Source organism: Panthera leo, chromosome D2 (genome assembly GCF_018350215.1).
Source record: "Panthera leo isolate Ple1 chromosome D2, P.leo_Ple1_pat1.1, whole genome shotgun sequence".
In the NCBI taxonomy this organism is placed as follows: domain Eukaryota; kingdom Metazoa; phylum Chordata; class Mammalia; order Carnivora; family Felidae; genus Panthera; species Panthera leo.
In genome coordinates, this window is record NC_056689.1 from 82098830 (window position 1) to 82115162 (window position 16333).

Sequence of the window (16333 nt, forward strand, 5' to 3'; positions counted from 1 at the left end):
GGGGGAAGCACATCCTCTTTTTCTTGAAGTCTACACCACCGCAAGAGTCACCTTGATCCTCATTGATTCCAAACCTGAGTTCATCATTAAATTTGAGCAAGCGATGCTCCAGGGGAAATCCATAATGCAAATGCAAAAAAAAAAAAAAAAAAAAATGGAAAAGAAAACAGGACTAAAAGAATGGGAAGAAGAATACTGGAGGACACCCAGGTCTTGCCCACCTTGAGGACCATTTGTTTTTGCAGAGGTTAAATCCTGGGGCTATCACTGTAGAGCCCAGCACTGGCCCCTGGCCAGGTTCCTGCGTGATTGGGAAGGTCAATAATCAAAGATCAGAAAACCATCGTTCCTGTCACTTATTTTTCCAATCTGTGCATCAACCACCACCTGTTCCCACCCTATACTTTCCTCCCAGCTGAGAGCAGTAAGGGCTGGCAGTGACAGACAGCGCTCTCTGTGACACTCAAATTGTGTTGATGAACGACTTCGTGTCACTATCATCTGTTTTCTGAAACACTGGCTCTGACATTTTTTCAGCATAAGACAAGAAAAGTGTCACCTGAGAGACTGAACATAATAGCATTTTTAAGAGAATGCTTTGCCACAGTTACATGCCTTGCAGGGACATTAAGCATTTTGGGGAAAGGATAAGAATCACATTATTAGCACCTTTAGTCCAAATATTACCTGTAAGATTTTCATTATATTCAGTTCCTTATTGAAGGTTACATTTTGCATGTGTCACTTAATATAAGTTTCAGAAATATATTAAGTTAGGCTTTATTGTGACGGTTATGTACTTTGTGAAGTGTGGTTACTTATAATAGCCAAATTTGTTTAATGTTCTCTTTGCAGAAATCTGTATTAGCTGAGTAATAAAACCAACTAAATTCTTTAGAGGATCCATTCTGTTTTCTGATTATGTAGAAATATGAGTAAGAGTGATTAACTCTGGGTAAATTGCTAGTGTTAATAACAAGTTGTCACAAATGAGATTACCAGGTATTCTGTCTCCCAGCCCTGCTGTAGCTAATGCGTACTGTTAGCTGCTCGTGTCCTTGATCAATGTGATATAATTGTCTATTTGTGAAATGACATTTATCTTACATAACAGATAAGTCATGACTACAGGCCTTCTATTGGATGGATACTTTAATAGCTTCCCTTACAACATCTAGAATACAGTCCACTTCCGGGGCACCTGGGTGGCTCAATCGGTTAAGCATCCAGCTTTGACTCAGGTCATGATCTCCCAGTTTGTGAGTTCGAGCCCCGCGTCGGGCTCTGTGCTGACAGCTCAGAGCCTGGAGCCTGCTTCGGATTCTGGGTCTCCTCCTCTCTCTGCCCCTCCCCTGCTCGTGCTCTGTCTCTCAATAATAAATAAACGTTAAAAAATTTAAAAAAAAAAAAGGAATACAGTCCACTTCTTATACTGAAGGCTGGACGCATTCAAAATACCTGCGGATGAGAAATGGACACACATTCCCAATATCCTAGCCTTCAGGATCACATTAAGCTGTGTGGTTTTGTTTGGTCCTTTGAAGCGCATTGTAAAATCCTTTTTTTAAAAGACGTGTTCTGAGTAACGCATTTCTGTGTTTAAGGTCAACACAAGATAAAGTTCATTCCAGAAATGGTCGGCCCGATACTAGAAATGACACTAATTCCTGAGACAGAACTGCGCAAAGCCACCATACCCATTTTCTTTGATATGATGCAGTGCGAGTTCCATTCGACCCGCAGCTTCCAGATGGTAAGGACATAGTGGGTGTGCGGTAAGTGGCTTGGGGAGAAGACCAACAAGCCTGGAAACCTTGAAAAAGACTTAGAAATGGCTCTGGAGTTAAAGATGTTGAGAGATTTTCCTTATTGAAGAAGCCTATCGCCCTTTGCCTGCATCTTTAGGGAGAAGTATTGTCAATTACTGGCTTTTCCTTATTTTGATCTGGATTTACTTACACATGAAACCCTGGATAAAAGTCTCTTGCCACCGCCCCTCCCCCTTGGTATGTACCCTCAGGATGTTTAACCAGATGTTATCCTCTCAGACTGCCTGCTTCTTGCCAACTTATATTATTTTCAGGTCAAAAATCTCTGCTTTTTTTTTTTTTTTTCTTTTACATGTGTCTTGATCTTTCACCTGTGCAGTGAAACTGATAAGAATTCCTCTAAAAAAAAAAAAAAACCCGGGTAGAGTGCTCAACAACATACTGTATCCATAGGAAAGACAAAATCTGCATATTTATGTGGGAGGATTAACAAAGTCTCCTTCCCTGGATTCCACGAAAATAAGGATGGTGTTTACATTTCCCGCCAGTGGGTACACGCTCGCCCGCACGAACATACAGCGGCTCTCTCCCCCGTGTGTTGCTGGGCTGGCTGGGAAGCTCTGCAGGAGGCAAGAGAAGAACCCCCGTGATAGTGGTTCCTCCATACTTGATTTAAATATTCTAGTGATTCGAGTAAGTACCCACTTGACATAGATTTTTGCAGAATTTGAAGAAAAATCCCTGTATTGGAAAAAGACTACATCTGAGCAGCGTAACTGTAATGGATCTGATATTTAAAGAGTAGATTTTTCCTTCCTCCCCTTTATACTTGCTACCTTATAGATTTTGAATAGTTTTACCTTTTCACTGGTCAGTCTTTGCTATTACGGCATGAGGGTGGTAGCCGTGATGAATAATTTTGCTAGTTTCTAGAGCAAAGAACAGATACAAAGCTAAAAGAAACCCCGCTCTGTACCTACAGTTGAGTGTGAACACTGATGTCAGGTACCCGTGCTTTCTGGCATAGCCTGGTGCTACCTGGACCTCCCACAACTCACCGAACGTCTTTAATCTTTGGTTCCGAGCTGTAATATTGGTACAGAATGGAATCTGCTCCTAAGGGATGTTGTGAGAAGTGAATAAAATAAACCTGTGAAGGCCACCTGCCCACCCGCCTCCCTTCCTTCCCTTCCCTTTCCTTTTGATTCCTTCCTCCCTCCGTTTCCTTCCTTCCTTCTTTCTTTCCTCCCTCCCTTTCCTTCCTTCCTTCCTTCCTTCCTTCCTTCCTTCACCCCCTTCCTTCCTTCCTTCCTTCCTTCCTTCCCCCTCCCCTTCCTTCCTTCTTCCCTTCCTTCCTTCTTCCCTTCCTTCCTTCCTCCCTCTGTTTCTCCCTTCCACCTTTCTTTCTTTCTTTCTTTCTTTCTTTCTTTCTTTCTTTCTTTCTTTTCTCTCTCTCTCTCTCTCTCTCTCTCTCTGTCTCTCTCTTTTCTTTCTTTCCATAGCAGAAGAGGGCTTCCTTATGTTGACTTATTTATAAAATTAAAGAGATTGTTTTAAAAGAACAGCTGTTTTTTTTTTCCCTCTGGTTCAAGATCAGTTGTTGCACACATATAATGTAACATGGTAAACGTTGTCCAAATGTTTTTGGTTTTGTTTGCCAATCTATCAGACACCTCTTTCTTGATGACAGCGCAGTAACCATGATTCTTGTGATGGCATAAGGTTTCATAAAATGGAATGGATAATCTTCTCTTTTGTAACTTTTTTTAAGGTTTATTTATTTATTTTGAGAGAGAGAGAGAGAAAGACAGTGAGTAGAGGAAAGGCAGAGAGAGAGAATCCCAAGCAGGCTCCACACCAGCCAGCAGAGCCCTACGTGAGGCTTGGACTCATGAACCGTGAGATCATGACCTGAGCCGAAACCAAGAGTCGGACGCTTAACCACACGCCCTTGGCTAATCTCTTATCCATCACCTTTAGCTGGACGTTTGGGTTGTTTGCAGATTCTCACTACCATGAGTCAGTGCGCAGTGAACATATTCGTGCATACTGCTTGACTTTCTTTTGAAAGTTTTCCTGGTATACGTTCTCAAAAACGGAATTGCCGATTCAAAATATTTTCGTAGGTTTTGACATTGCCAATGTTTTCTGATGCTGTTGCCGTACGATCTGACCCATCTTGACTGCCACTGGCACTAAATTGTGTCCAATCTCACTGCCAATCCACCAGAACTAGGGAATGTAGTTTAAAATCCCTTTTCCTAAGCTGAAAATTCATCTGACTTTTTGAATTTTGTATGAATTAAGCCCTAAAGAAGGGCCGTATGAAAAAGCGCTGTTAAAGAATCAGATAGTATCGCCTGGGTGGCTCAGTCGGTTAAGTGTCTGACTCGTGGTTTCGGCTCAGGTCATGATCTCATGGTTCGTGGGTTGCTCTGCACTGGCAGCAAGGAGCCTGCTTGGGATTCTCTCTCTCTCTCCCTGCCCCGCCCCTGCTCATGTGTGTGTGCATGCGCATGCACTCATGCTCCCTCTCTCTCTCAAAAATAAATACAATTTTTTAAAAAGAGTATAGTAGTTATTTACATTAGGGAATTTCTCCAATTCACGGGGTCTCTGGTTTGCCAGGAAATGGCACAAAGTTACTGAAGGAGAGTCGTGGGGTTTCTGCCTCCGTTCTCAACTCTGCCCCCAGTGGTGGGTTCAAAAACTGCCTAATATCAGAAGACCAAGCTGTTTGAGTAACAGCGGGAAAGTAGCTGTGCACATTTAACTCTGTTTCACAAACAATTTCCCTTCCATAAAACGTGTCCCACTTGGATATACGTAAATAGAAGCATAAACGTGAGGACGCAGGTCCACGAAACCCACTGTCGGTAAGCATGGTCAGCTACTTGGGTTTCTTGGTCTGTGATCATTGACCATTTGTTCATCGGTGTTGTCATCTGCTTGTGCCTTCAAAGACCAGTGGGAGGACATACCAAAGGTTTTTTTTTTTTTTAAATAAAGGCAGAAAAGTGAAAACGCATGACCAAAGTCTCTCTGCTCTCTTCATCTCTTCTTGCGAATTGGGAAAAGGTCCTTCTCCTCTTCTCTTGGGATATCTGAGGATATCTGGGATATCTGGGATATCTGAGGGATATCAAGGCTGACCCCTGTCTCAGCCTCCCTGGTGGAGTGTCACATGAAATATCACCCCTCCTAGACCCGCTGCTTCCCTATCATCCCTTTTTACCAGGCTCCTTGTCACTTGGTTGCATGGGTGCAGGTTACAGCGGCCTCATCTTTGTTTGTTCTCCTGGCCTCCCTGGTGAGATGCAGACACTTGTCATCTTTCTCATCTCTAGCACCCGGCTGCTTCTCTTGGGCCCTAGCCCCGGCCTCTCCTGGCCCATAGCATCTATCTCTTGACTTGACATATCTTTTCCAAGTCTTTCCTATTCTCAGGTGAGCCAACGCTCACCTTCTATTGGCTGCTCTTTCCTGAAGCACGAGGCGTGCCCTCTGTCCGGGGGTGGTGTGGGTGTGGAGCAGTGAGTGGGTGTGTGCACAGAACCGCAGGGCCCCGGAATCCCTGCCTCCCTCCCAGGGAGCTGCCAGGTTGGGGCTGGCTGGCTGCTGTTTACCTAACCCGCCACCAATCCAATTATCTAACCTTATTAGTCACATCAACAAGGGCTTAAATTGGCTTCGCTTTTATAGCAGATGTGCAACACTAATGGAGTGAGAGGAAGACATTAGGGCTTTTCGTTTTTGCAAAACGTTCATGTTTTGAGCCTGTGATGTAGCTTTTTTTTTTTTTTTAAAGGTTGCTGCGTCTTTCTGAGCGGGGCTGTTTATGCACCGTTGTTTGTGAAATACGCATCATGTCTGGGTCGTAGCATGCTCTTACCGTTGCAGTGGAGGGGCGGGGGCTGCTGGATTCGAAGAAAAACCTGCCATTTTACACAAGATTCAACTGCACCGAGCCATTACTGGAATTTCAGAAGCAGGCATTGCAGATGGGCTTTTCTACAGCTCCCCAGAGTGGCAGCTCGTGTCTCCTCCAGCCGCAACGGAAGGACTTCCATCAGAGTGATCTCATACACACATTTCCCCGAAAGTCTCCTTTCTGGTCTCTGCTTTTGCAAGAAAGAGCATGAATCTTCATCCAACAGAGGCGTGTCCTTGTCCTTGTCCTCGGTGCTTGAGGTCCTGCCTCTCCAGGCTCCAGGCGCTGAACAGGCTTGCCCGGTTGGGGGACGGAGAGGCATGGAGTTACCCTTTCACAAGCTCTGTCCTCCTCTCCCCGGGGCTACAGGCCCGCCTTGATTCGGCCTGACACCGTTTGTGCTGAGCAGATCCTCACAGGTGATGGGTAAGCTCTGCAGAGGCCTGCTGACAATTCCTGGTTCTCCCAGCCCTTTCTCAGAATCTTCTATGATGTGGACGCTGCATCTGTTCTCCTAAATTGTCCCCTTCTACTGCATCTTCTGTCTACTAGTCCCGGAGGACGCTGTCTCTGGTGTCTCTGCTTCCAGCTTGCCCACCCCACAAGTCGTGCCAACGGCGTGTTCTCTGTCCCTGTGCCCACCCACCCCCACCCTGACCCCAATCCCAGAGAGGCACGTTCATGCTCGAACTGGGTCTTCGGGAGATCTTGACTTCTTTCAAGGGTGAGCGCCTATGTGCGACGATTTCAGGACCTGCTGTACAGGTGTTTGGAGACATCAGCATCTCAGCGTCCCTTACATCACCCAGGTGCCCCGGCTGGGTCGCGTTCCCACGAGACGTACTTCCCCCTGGCCTGAAACTAACTTCTCCCCTATGGCGCCGACACCCCTACCCCCCAAGTCAGTAATGCTCTGAGTCGCAGCCTCGCTGGATTTTCCTCCATAAAAAAATTGCATGCTTGTAAATTCCCTCCTGGCACCTTTGGGAAGAATTCCATTTGTTATGTCTTTGGAAGAAAAACAAAACAAAACAAAACCAAAAAAAAAAAAAAAAAACAACCACAGAACTCACAGCCGAGAATTTCAGCAAATGGCTGTATGGGCTGTATACCATTAATAAAGACAGAATGGGAAAGACTCCACAGAAAAATAATATTTTCAACCATGAAGCTATTCTCTGTCATCTCTGTGAGGGTCAGTAAAATGCTCCACAACTTCCAGAAATTCCCACTGTAGTTGTAACAGTATTAGAACATGAGTAATCTTTGTGTCCTGGATGTTTTTGAGGTCCTGTCTGAATAATCTCTTCCTACTGCCCATGCTTGGTAACCCTAACTGAATGACTGAATAACCCAAGTGGATGTTGCCGGCTTCTGCTGGTTGGCGGGAAAGCTGGTCCATTTTGCACCGTCATATGGACCTAAGTTTGGTGGTGATTTTATCCTGACGATTCTTGAATTCTTTGGCATTTTGTGTGTTGGTTTATTCTTGCTTTCGATTTCAGCATAATGCTTGAGTTTAGTTCCGGACCCTGAAAGGGAACATACGGCACGAGAAGTAGGCTTTTGTTGTATTGAATCCGGACCCCAAAGTCTGAGAGATCATGGAAGCTGACACCCTGGACCGTAATAAAAGTTCTGATTGCGTTGAATTCTGTTCTGAAAAGCCTTGCAGCAAAGAGATGCCCGTACCCCTGTAATCTCTTTTTAATGTTTATTTATTTTTGAGAGAGAGAGGGAGAGGGTAAGGGAGGAAACAGAGGATCTGAAGCGGGCTCTGCGCTGACAGCAGTGAGCTCGATGTGGGGCTTGAACTCAGGAACCCCGAGACCATGACCTGAGCCAAAGTTGGACGCCTCACCAACTGAACCACCCAGGCGCCCCTCCTGTAATCTCTTTTGACCAAATTAAACAGGACTCACTCTGAGAGCATGTTTCTGGAGCCCAGTGTCATTGGATACAGCCCCAAATCCCTTCTTGATGTGTGTGCTATGGAAATGGGGGGCAGCTGCACCTGTCTCAGGTGTTGCCAGGTGTAACAGCCAGGCAGCGGATAGTTCCCCAGCCTTGGGGCTCTTGAGCCTCTAGGTGGAAGCTTCGAGGTCAGCGAACAGCCTTCTTGTTAGACTTGGAAGGATGTGGGGATATGGAGTGAGAATGTGAAGCCGGTTCCTTCTTCTCGCTCGTGTTGTCCACGCAGGTAGAGTTCAGTGATGTTCTCCCACCTACCCCTCCTGTCAGCGCTAAAGAGAATGGACATAGTTCTGCAGTTCCTTCTGGAAGTTCAGAAACTGAGAATCTGATTCCTTGCAGCTCTCTGATACCAGAGGGTGCTCTCAAATCATGGCCCTCCCTCCAGTACCTTGCGAACACATTTTCTTGGGGAAAAAAAACAAAAACAAAAAACAGCAGAAAGCAGAGCACCCGTGGGCAGAGCACATTCACGAAGGCGTATTTGCAGCAAGCCAAAGGAATGCTTTTGCTAATGGACATAGAAAGCCATGTTCCTAGCTTTCAGATTTCATCCTGTTCTTGGTAACCTCCAAGCACTTTATCAATGTGGTAAATAAACTATTTGTGCAAACCTTTCCATCCTGGTCCGGCTCCCTTTCCTTGCTCTGACATAACCTCAGATCCCTTGGATCTGCTCTCCTGGATGCCTGAGGAGCAGGCCTGGTTCTATGCATCTATCTGGGCATGGTAGCAGGAATGGTAAATCTAACTTCCAAAAAAAAAAAAAATGATGCACTCTAAAGCAAACAAAAGTGGCTTTTGGATTATCCACTGCTGAGATCCTTCACTCCACGATCTCTTAAATTGGAGCCAATAACCCGTGGTTAACTGTGGCAGTGAATGGCTAAAGCGGTCATTCCTTTCAAAGTTAATTGAATTAACAATGCTGTCAACCTTCCGAAAAGCCCTGTATTCTCACGGACTCTGTTTCATATTCTTGGAGAGGCACTGGTTTGGGAGGCTTGGAGATGCTCTGTTCAGCTTTTTAAGTTGGACACCCTGTGGGCCTTTTTGTAGTGATACTGGTGATTCAGAAAAGAGAGGAAGTATAATGATTTTGCCTCAACCACCTTTGGAGCCACACAGTAAACCCTTGCTAATTTTAATCTCACCATAGAGAACCCTGCTGGAAATTACCAGTGTGCATTTATGAGTAAGAGAATAAGCACAGTTGTTTTTGTTTTTGTTTTGTTTTTGTTTTTGTTTTTGTTTTTTAAATCAGCTCTGCTCTATCAGCAAATGGACTTTCTCCAGTTTATTTGGACAGGATCATTTAGTCCTGATTGTGATAACCATTCTCAGTACACTAACAAATTAATTCTAGAATATTCTGTAAAAAAATAATGGAGGCCCTGGAACGAGAGGCTAGCTGCAGATCTGGGGTATTGAATCCTTGCTGATAAAGAGGGCTGCCAGGTGTTCGTGCAAATCACTTAGTTTAGACTAGAGGTTAGTAAAATTAGAATCAGCTGTGCTCTCTGATTTACTTCTCATTCATCCACTCATTTGAGGAAGCATTAAATTCATCAGTCAAAATTTGATAAGCAGCATACTTAAGAAGCTGGAGTTTCCTTATTGCCCTTGTTTGTGACAGCTAGGTTTACGCGGAAGCAGAGAAAACATGCTATTTCCCTAAAGTAGACTCCCAAGTTCAAATAACCTCCTGATTAACCGGCGATGAGCGGTCTCAAATGCCTGTGTGTGTTTGTCCATGTTGGGATAAAGCGTACTTTCCTGAATTCCCGGTGCCTTCCTCATTGTATGCTCGTTGAACATGTGTGGCCTGCGGTTGTGTGTTTTGGTTAAATTGAGTCTTATTTGATCCCTCCATTGTTTGTTCTGAAGAATCAGCACCCACCGAATACTTCCCCTACGGTGCTCCCATCGTGGTACCCTCTGGGAAATGGGATTGGCTGGAAACGTCAACTTGTAGCCTAATGGCACCTGATCTGCCTCGTATTTGATTCCAAAAGGGCCCCCACCTTCTGAGGAATTTCTGTAAAGAACAAAGTCCTAGTGGGTTAGTATCAAAAGGTGGTTGATTTCACGGTAGAGTCATTATCATGAGGCTCCAGGTGAAAACGATACAAGTTCTTTTTTCTTCTTCGCTAGACTTGCCTCTTTTCCTGTGCTCCTAAAATCCCTGAACTTTTCAGGCCAAACAGAATAAAAAAGAGGCTGTTTGCTTGGGGAGGAGACGATGGAGAGATCAAGAGGAGAATTGCAGGATTCACTGAGGTCCAGAGTTTTGCAGTGTTGTTGAGTCCTTGATGTTGACCAAGAATCAATACTCTTCTCCAGACCTGTTTAAGCCTCCGCCTCATCTGTAGTGCGATAGAACTGTGGCTTTAGGCAGCAAGTCCTGATCAGATCAGGCGGGTCTGTGCCTGTTTGAGGCTCCTCCCTGGGTCTCCCCAGCCCCCCTGCCTCCAGCCCCACGGGTGCCACAGTCAGCTGCCCCTGCAACAGCAGCAGCGGCGACACCCTGCTTGACCGGTGCAGCCCGTGGTGCCTGCAGTCCTGTTGTGAGCCCTCAGATGAACGTGTCCATCCATTGGCCTGTGGGGCCAAGAGCACAGTGTGTGTCTCAGCGACTGGCTGGACCACTCCTCTGCTGACACAGGAAGCCCTCCCCAGCTCCAGTCTAGCACTCGTTCTCCAGTGATTCATGAGCACGTAGCACGGTCCTCCCATTAGAACATCACCACCAGGGGCCCTTCTGGAAGAGACCAGGAGAGACGAAAATTCTGTCTGTCACGCAGCTTAAATAACTATAGGATCCTGGTAATAGCGGGAGACTCGGGGGATTGTCAGCCTGGATAGCATTGCCTGAGCATGTATTTTTTTTTTTTTATATGTTGTTTTTGTTTGTTTGCTTTTGAGAGAGAGACAGAGCACGAGTGGGGGAGGGGCCGAGAGAGAGAGGGAGAGAGAGGGAGACACAGAATCTGAAGCAGGCTCAGACTGGGCACTGTCAGCACAGAGCCCAACGCGGGGCTCGGACCCACAAAACCGTGAGACCGTGACCCGAGCCAAAGTCGGACGCTCAACGACCGAGCCCCCCAGGTGCCCACTGAGCATGTATTTTAAAGGGATCCTAGAGGGGCGCCTGGGTGGCTCGTCGGTTAAGCGTCCGACTTCAGCTCAGGTCATGATCTCACGGTCCGTGAGTTCGAGCCCTGCATCGGGCTCTGTGCTGACAGCTCAGAGCCTGGAGCCTGTTTCAGATTCTGTGTCTCCCTCTCTCTGTGCTCCTCCCCTGTTCATGCTCTGTCTCTCTCTGTCTCAAAAATAAATAAACGTTAAAAAAAAATTAAAAAAAAAAAAATAAAATAAAAAAAAAAAAAATAAAGGGATCCTAGAGACCCTTGCCTACATGGAGGGTGTGCTTGCTTTCTGTACACTGAATTTAGCCGTTGTTTCCCTCAATTCCCCCTCTGCCAGTCTTCTTTCAATTCGGTGTGGTGATCTCCTGCTCTATGGGAACTAACGCTCTCAGGGGCCTCCTTCCTTCCTGGCCCAAGTCAATGGGTGATTTCAGGGCTCGTGCAACATGGCGCTCACCTGGCGAGAATCCCGTATGGAGGTGGCCCTGAATTCTGCCAGGGACGGGAGACTGGGCAGTGAGGATGAGCACAGATCCATTATTATCTAGGTAGTTATTTCCAGCCTCGTCAGCCACAAGGCTCATGACCCCTGTGAAAATCTTTTGGAGATTTGTACCTCTCCAGAGTTTAGAGTTTTCCCCAAAACTCCAAGAGACAGGGTTTCGGTCCAGGGAGCATTTCTGAGGATCCTTTCCCACCCCTTGCTCTGGAAATCTGATCAGAAGCTTTGGGGTGTTCAAGGAAAGGCCTGGAGATGGACCTTCTCGAGACGTCTGCTGGTCTTGTAGAGACACTGTCCTTCCTGTGTTTTATGGTTTTTTTCAACCCAAGTGAGGTATTTCACTAGACCCATCAAGGAATGGCAGTGAAGTGGCCCCTTCGATGTTTTGTGATTGCAGAGAACTTTTTGCTGGCAAGTGAAACGCCATCTGTTCTTTTCCAGGAACCAACGAGCTATTTTAGATGTTACTTGTTGGTGGAGATGAAGTTTGAGATGTTTTTTCGCGTTGCTCCTTGATTATTCGTCCTACGGTTCCCTCGCCTTTCTTTTCTCTGCTCCTTGCTCCTCCCATCAGAATGTACATTTTAGGCTCCATTAACCAGGGAAGGAAATGGAAGAGTCCCCCTGTGGCAGGGGATCATCAGACATCTCTAGGGGGTTGGGGATGGTACCTCTTAAGTGAAATCAGGTTTCAAAGGCGTAGGGTCACTATCTGATGAGGATCTCTCCCCGATTTACGTGCCGTTGATGCTCAGTCATAAAATGAAATATCCGCCATGCTGATTATTTACGCTTCCTCTGCTTAATTATAGTTTGAAAATGAGATCATCACCAAGCTGGATCATGAAGTGGAAGGAGGCAGAGGAGATGAACAGTACAAAGTGTTATTTGATAAAATGTAAGTGTTGATTAACAGTAGGATTTATGTCGGAATAGAGACAGGGAGACTGTAATTAGACTACAATGAACTTTGTAGCCCAGAAATAATTAAAACGTGTTAATAATGGGAAATATTTTAAATTGCACCAGTCAAGTTTCTTTTTCTGAGAGGGATTAACAACGTGTGCATAATTACTTTTCAGCCTCTTGGAACACTGCAGGAAACACAAATACCTCGCCAAAACAGGAGAAACTTTTGTAAAACTCGTTGTGCGCCTGATGGAAAGACTCCTGGATTATAGAACCATCATGCATGATGAGAACAAAGAAAATCGTATGAGCTGCACTGTCAACGTGCTGGTGAGTGAAATGCAAGTTAATTAAATTTCCAATCTTCACAGTAAGCCAGAAACGTACTGTGTTCAAAAAGTTCAGAAGCCTTGTGACAGCTGGCCACGGAACTGCCTTTGCTTGTTTCCTCGTCTGTTGCAGGGGAAGGGAAAATGAAGAGCTGTTTTTGCAGATCCACTGTAAACACGTCTGCAAAATCCTGTCCCCTCCAGGTGTTTTCACATCGTTCTTCCCGTGGCTAAGAAGGAAGAGCCATCTTATTTTGGAACCAGGGTAGCACCTTCCTTGATTATAGGTCTCAAGGGCATCACTATTAGGAGGTGGCAAGCATGTCCTGTCGGGGGTTGAATGATGGCCCCCAAAAGATAGGTCCGCATCGCACTCGTCAGAACCCGCGAACGGGACCTCATTTGGAAAAAAAGCCTCCTTGTGGATGTGATTGAGGTCAGGGTCTCCAGAAGAGATCATCCCGAATTACTATCCAGGTGGGCCCTAACTCCAATAACAAGTGTTCTTGTAAGAGACAGAAGAGGAGAGGCGCCAGGCGGGGGTGGGGGTGCTCATCGGTTAAGTAGCCGACCTCAGCTCAGGTCTTGATCTCGCAGTCTGTGAGTTTGAGCCCTGCATCGGGCTCTGTGCTGACAGCTCGGAGCTTGGAACCTGCTTCAGATTTTGTCTCTCTCTCTCTCTCTCTCTCTCTCTCTCTCTCTCTCTCTCTGCCCCTCCCCCACTCGCATTCTGTGTGTCTGTCTCAAAATATAAATAAACATTTTAAAAAGAGAGAGAGAGACAGAAAAGGAGACACATGGAAGTCCATGCGGAGATGGAGACAGAGACCGGAGTTATGTGGCCACAAGCCCAGGGGCACTTGGACCCCCCTTACCACCCCCAGAAGCTGGAAGAGGCAGGGTAGAATTTAAACCTGGAGCGTTTAGAGGGCGTGCGGCCCTGCTGAAGCCTTGAGTTCAGACTCTGGCCTCCAAAAGTGCAAGAGAATATATATCTGTCGTTTTAAGCCACCAGGTTTACTGTGAGTTATTACAGCAGCCACGAGGAGCTAGCTCGTGGTCTCGTGGATAGCAGATGGCTTGGGTAGACTTGGCCGCTGCCGTCCACAGACCTCTTTGACCCCTGCTGTCACCGTGACATGGCCAGGTCCTGTGGACACCGCCTGCCTGAGACAGTAGTGGAGCAGTGAGCTTCAGGCAGGGCATCGCGCTTTCAGGAAGCTTCATGACCAGCTCGTCTGCAGGGAGTGTTTGGCGAACCCTGTGGCTGTCAGGAGCCACGTGACTCCCACACCCAGCTTCGAAGATGTCTGTCTCTCTCTGTGTCATCCTCCTCTGGTAAGTAGCCAGAAGAGCAGACTCTTGGCCCTGAGAGGGTCTTCCTCAACTTCCCCTGCCTGACCCGAGGCAGGAGGCACTACTCCTGCTTTGTGCTCCTTACTTTACTCCCCTGGATCTGGAGTATCATCATCTGGTCGCTCGATGACATGTACCTGCTCTGCCTTCACTTCCATGCCCGCCATTTTGAATGGGCTCGTAGGCCCTTCAAGCTCCTGGAAGTGGCTTTTTGTGCCAAGAGGAATATGACCGATCGTTCACTCTTTAGGAAACCACCAGAGATGCTCGGATTTAAAAGCAAAAGGAAATGTTTTTCACCTTCCATCCAGTGTAGTGTCCATACCGCATTCGTGCTTCGTGCAAGAAACTGGCAGCTGAAAGCTCCCGAGCCATCCCGGCCCCTGCCATCCGTGGATAGGCCACCTGTTTTGATGAATGATAAACACCTTCTACAGAGAAAACTGCTGGCCCCCAAATTGGAGAGACAAGAGGATACAGTGAAGCAGAAGCCCAGGAGCAAAAACCACCACCAGAGCCAGTACTGGATTGGATTCCTCCTACGCGGCACGTCATGTCCACTTTCAACGTAAAATTACAAGGCATACTAAAGGCAAAAACACAGTTTTAAGAGAGAGAGAGCAAACATCAGAGCCAGGCTTGGCTTTGGCAGATGTTTTCAGAATTTTCAGACCGGGAATTTAAAATAACCATGATTGGGACGCCTGGGTGGCTCAGTCGGTTAAGCGGCCGACTTCGGCTCAGGTCATGATCTCGCGGTCCATGAGTTCGAGCCCCGCGTCGGGCTGTGTCCTGACAGCTCAGAGCCTGGAGCCTGTTTCGGATTCTGTGTCTCCCTCTCTCTCTGCCCCTCCCCCGTTCATGCTCTGTCTCTCTCTGTCTCAAAAATAAATAAACGTTAAAAAATTAAAAAGAAAAAAAAATAAAATAAAATAATCATGATTAAATTGTTAAGAGCTCTAATGGAAAAAGGAGACTTTATGCAGAAACAGATGAGTATAATAAGCATAAAGATGGAAACTCTAAGAAAGAATCAAAAAGAAATGCTACAAATCCAAAACACTGTGACAGAATAAAGAAGGTCTTTGGTCTCATTAATAGACTGGCCACAGCCGAGGAAAGAATCAGCTTAAAAGATTGAAATATGTTTGCATATGTTTCGTAAGGGTCTTGGGCAACTGGAAGAATTACTGACTTCTGGCTTCCGTCCCTGAGATCTGGCCTACTGCTGTGCTGACTTTTACATTCACTTGTAGGCTAATTGTGTGTAGCATAGCAGTGAGCTCTGCCTCAGGTAAAGGCCCCAGTCTTTTGCACAGGAATGCCCTGGCCCTTGCTTCATTGTCTTCCTGCATTTTTGCCTTTGTTCAGAGTAATTTACTTCTGTGATGCTAATATGGTTAACATGAAGCTAGAAATCAATATTTTTCTGCAGGAGAGAAGTAGAAACCTCTATGAAATCATTCCCTACTATGGACATACTCTTCCTCCTGATTTCTAAGGGCATCTAAGAAGCTGATTTGTGTCCAGAGAGAAGAATTATTAATACATTTATTAGCTTTCCAACTTCGATGTTTGAGAATACTATTTTTTTTTTTTTGAAGCAAGATCTCTCGTGTTCACCAGGACGCGAAACCTAGTGGGGATGTGCTCTGAATGTGGCCTTTTATCATCAGGACCCAGGGTCAGAAAATAAGCTCTTGAAATGCCACTTGCAGTCACAGTTTCTGATTAACCTCTGTTCCTCTTTCATACGGAGCCTCACTCAGCACGTACCTGTTGTTAGTGCAGTCAGCACTAGCTAGGCTTTAATCAAGAATCACATCCAGGATTCCTGAGATTATCTGACATCATTAACTTCTTTGAACTTGGAACATCCTGAATCATTCTATGAAGAGTCAGGTGTTCCATTCTTAACCAATGCCTGGGATCACAGGATGGTTCTCAACCTATCACAAGTCTTTCATTTAAAAAATAAAATAGGGGCACCTGGGGGGCTCAGTCCGTTAAGCGTCCAACTTTGGCTCAGGTCATGATCTCGCAGTTTGTGGGTTCGAGCCGCACGTCAGGCTCTGTGCTGACAGCTCGGAGCCTGGAGACTGCTTCTGATTCTGCGTCTCCCTCTCTCTGTTTCTCTCTGTCTCTGTCTGTCTCTCTCTCTCTCTCTCTCTCTCAAAAATAAATGAACATTAAACATCTTTTTAAATTAAAAATAAAATGGATCTATGGATTAAAGAGAAACAAGAAAACCTGGTTTTTCTAGACAGGTTTTTTAATATTCACTACTCAGCTCACATTTAGTCACAGAGGTAAAAACATAAATATATTTTATTTTTTATTTATTAATTTTTTAAACTTTCTGATCTTGTTTTGTTTATTTATTTTTGAGACAGAGAGACAGAGTACAAGCAGGGGTG

General features: G+C 45.9%; 1 protein-coding gene across 2 annotated transcripts in view; it reads left to right on the forward strand.

The window, feature by feature from the left end:
- The window catches only part of DOCK1 (dedicator of cytokinesis 1), a 521064-nt gene that overhangs the window by 438710 nt on the left and 66021 nt on the right, over positions 1 to 16333 (forward strand). For both annotated transcript variants that reach the window (XM_042909101.1, XM_042909102.1), the window contains exons 33-35: positions 1605 to 1753; positions 12135 to 12220; positions 12405 to 12561. In XM_042909101.1, coding sequence (XP_042765035.1) covers positions 1605 to 1753; positions 12135 to 12220; positions 12405 to 12561 — 392 coding nt within the window. The remainder of the gene's footprint in view (positions 1 to 1604; positions 1754 to 12134; positions 12221 to 12404; positions 12562 to 16333) is intronic.